The sequence below is a fragment of the Pelobates fuscus genome, chromosome 6, assembly GCF_036172605.1.
Source record: "Pelobates fuscus isolate aPelFus1 chromosome 6, aPelFus1.pri, whole genome shotgun sequence".
In the NCBI taxonomy this organism is placed as follows: domain Eukaryota; kingdom Metazoa; phylum Chordata; class Amphibia; order Anura; family Pelobatidae; genus Pelobates; species Pelobates fuscus.
In genome coordinates this window covers 5,567,893-5,570,967 of record NC_086322.1, presented here as the reverse complement: position 1 = coordinate 5,570,967, position 3,075 = coordinate 5,567,893, and the positions used below count along the sequence as shown (strand labels likewise).

The 3,075-nt window shown below is 38.3% G+C and overlaps 1 protein-coding gene across 1 annotated transcript; it reads left to right on the top strand.

Moving 5' to 3' along the window:
- The first annotated feature begins 916 nt into the window (after positions 1 to 916).
- On the top strand, positions 917 to 2,173 carry LOC134615253 (glycosyltransferase family 92 protein F13G3.3-like). The gene has a single exon (XM_063459740.1). The coding sequence runs from the start codon at positions 917 to 919 to the stop codon at positions 2,171 to 2,173; it is 1,257 nt and encodes a 418-aa protein (XP_063315810.1).
- Positions 2,174 to 3,075: the final 902 nt, after the last annotated feature.

Here is a 3,075-nt window from a genome sequence, read left to right as displayed (position 1 = left end):
TCACTTACCTTATATGTAGGCTATCTCTGCCCCCCATCCCTCACTTACCTTATATGTAGGCTATCTCTGCCCCCATCCCTCACTTACCTTATATGTAGGCTATCTCTGCCCCCCATCCCTCACTTACCTTATATGTAGGCTATCTCTGCCCCCCATCCCTCACTTACCTTATATGTAGGCTATCTCTGCCCCCCATCCCTCACTTACCTTATATGTAGGCTATCTCTGACCCCATCCCTCACTTACCTTATATGTAGGCTATCTCTGCTGTCTGCATGTGTTGCTCCCCTGCGGATTCAGTCAGAGAGAAGCAGGGATAAGATGCAGCTTCCTATCCCTATCTCTCTTCATACACAGTATTGCACTGTATTTTCAATCTCACACGAATATTAGCAGAACAAGCTGAAAAATGCAGGGGGGGGGGGGGGGCAAGTGCTCCTCCTTGCCCCCCTCCCCCCGTGGACGTCCATGATCACAGTACTGGCCAGGACCCTGAAGCATCAGCATTTGATGCCGGGCCCCACAGGACTGAGGGGCTCATGACAATCATCATGGTTGTCTTCCTCTGATGGCAACCCTGCCCTCGTGTTAGTATGTCTACTCTGAGCAACTGGCTAAGGAGGAAGGGAGCAAGCCCCTTTGTGAATACTAGTTGTACAAATATGACATTGATATGGAGAGTGGGAGGTGATAAATTAGGCTATAATGCAATTGCTCTTCAAAGACAAAGTATATAAATGTCAGTGTTATTAAATCCCACTCGCGAGGGATAAGAGATAATGCTTCCCATTTTCCAGCATGTAATACAATTACAGCGTGAGCGTTGGAGAAGAGGTTACAATAAGGTTTTCTTTAAGTTTATTGACATTTTTCTTTTCTTTCTGCAGGTGGCCAAGACAAGAGCATTGGTTGAATCATGAGGACATATTTCTACATCATTAATGTCCTTGTTTCCATTTTATGGCTTTCATATATTTATCACCAACAAGTGAAAATTAAACCTAGAAATTCTTCTAACATTGGAAACAGCACAATAACTGCTCTGGGGGATAACCAGACCTTTATCCTGGCTCCGTACTATGACCCCCGAGGACCTACACCCAGTATCCGGGTACTTGCCATTATACATCATTCAGTGAGAGAGCTTTATTGTTGGTTCCACTGTATCCATAGCTCCTCGGTGACAGTCAGAGCTCAGATAGACCTTCACAGAGACATGTTTGGACATCCATATGGGACGGCTGACCTGTTATGTACTGAGCCTCCAAACTGTTCCTATCATTACATATCTGTCCATTGGCCCAATGCCACAAACATAACTCCGCTTACATTGTTTGAAGTCAGAAACCGTCCTCCTCATACTCTGTCTGTCAATTTCACCGTCTGCATTTCCACCATGTACGGAGATTATAATAATGTTCTACAGACTATCCAGAGCATTGAAATGTATAAACTGCTTGGAGCTGGAAGAGTTACTCTCTATGTCAACAAGTGTCATGAGAATGTGAACAAAGTCTTACAATATTACGTGGAAGAGGGAATTCTAGAGGTCGTTCCTTGGCCAATAGACAAATTCCTACGAACATCTACTGAATGGCGTTATAACTTGAAATCCAAAAATCAGATTGGTTACTATGGACAAACAGCCACTTTAAATGACTGTCTGTACAGGAATATGTATAGAAGTAAGTTTGTCTTCCTTAATGACATTGATGAAATCATTCTTCCAGTGAAACTCCATGATTGGGGGTCATTAATGGAGAATCTTCAAAAGAAATATCCAAAGAGCAGCGTCTTTCGTTTTGAAAATCATGTTTTTTTCCCATCTGCTAACAAATCTAGATTGAATATGTGGACAAATATTTCTGGGGTTAATATCCTTCTTCATACTCTTCGAAAATTCAAAATTCAAAAACGTTTCAAAAACACAAAATTACTAGTAGACCCCAGAAAAGTCTTTCAGACATCAATCCATAATGTTTTGAAGAGAGAAGGAAAAACAACTGTGGTCACGAGAGAAATGGCTATTTCTTTTCATGCTAAGAATATCACACCACAAGATTCACTCACTGAAGACAGGACCCTGTGGAGATTTAATGTGTCCTTAGAGCAAAATTCTAATAAAGTTATCCAGGAAGTTTTACCCATTATTAATATGTCAGATAGAGTGTAAGGAAAACAGGTGTGAGTGTTTTAATAAAAAAAAAATTAAAAAAAAATCTGTTATATGTACTGCACTAAAATATATTGAAATATAAATGGTAATTTTTGTAAAATACTAACGACTAAATTTGCTTCACAATCACATGCATAGTAACATAAAAACACATATATAGATAACCAAATGCACATACATACATAGATAGATACATACATACATATATATTTGTGATTCCTGTGGGAATGGCTTGACTTGTATGCAGATTTTTGTTTAACATTGTATTAACTATCCACAGAGATCAGGTGGAAGGGGATTTCAATGACAATTTCTCCCCCCCCCTCCCCCCCCCCATAACCTATTTGGATTTAGCTTCCCAAGCACTACCAAGCCTCAACTGAAACCAGTAACCAACCTATTTATATATATAAAAGGTATCATTGCATACTGTAATACTCTGGGATATATATATATATATATATATATATATATATATAAAAGGTATCATTGCATACTGCAATACTCTGGGATTTATATATATAAAAGGTATCATTGCATACTGCAATACTCTGGGATTTATATATATATAAAGGTATCACTGCATACTGCAATACTCTGGGATTTATATATTTAAAAGGTATCATTGCATACTGCAATACTCCGGGATTTATATATATAAAAGGTATCATTGCATACTGCAATACTCTGGGATTTATATATATAAAAGGTATCACTGCATACTGCAATACTCTGGGATTTTTATATTTAAAAGGTATCATTGCATACTGCAATACACTGGGATTTATATATATAAAAGGTATCACTGCATACTGCAATACTCTGGGATTTATATATATAAAAGGTATCATTGCATACTGCAATACTCTGGGATTTATATATATAAAAGGTATCATTGC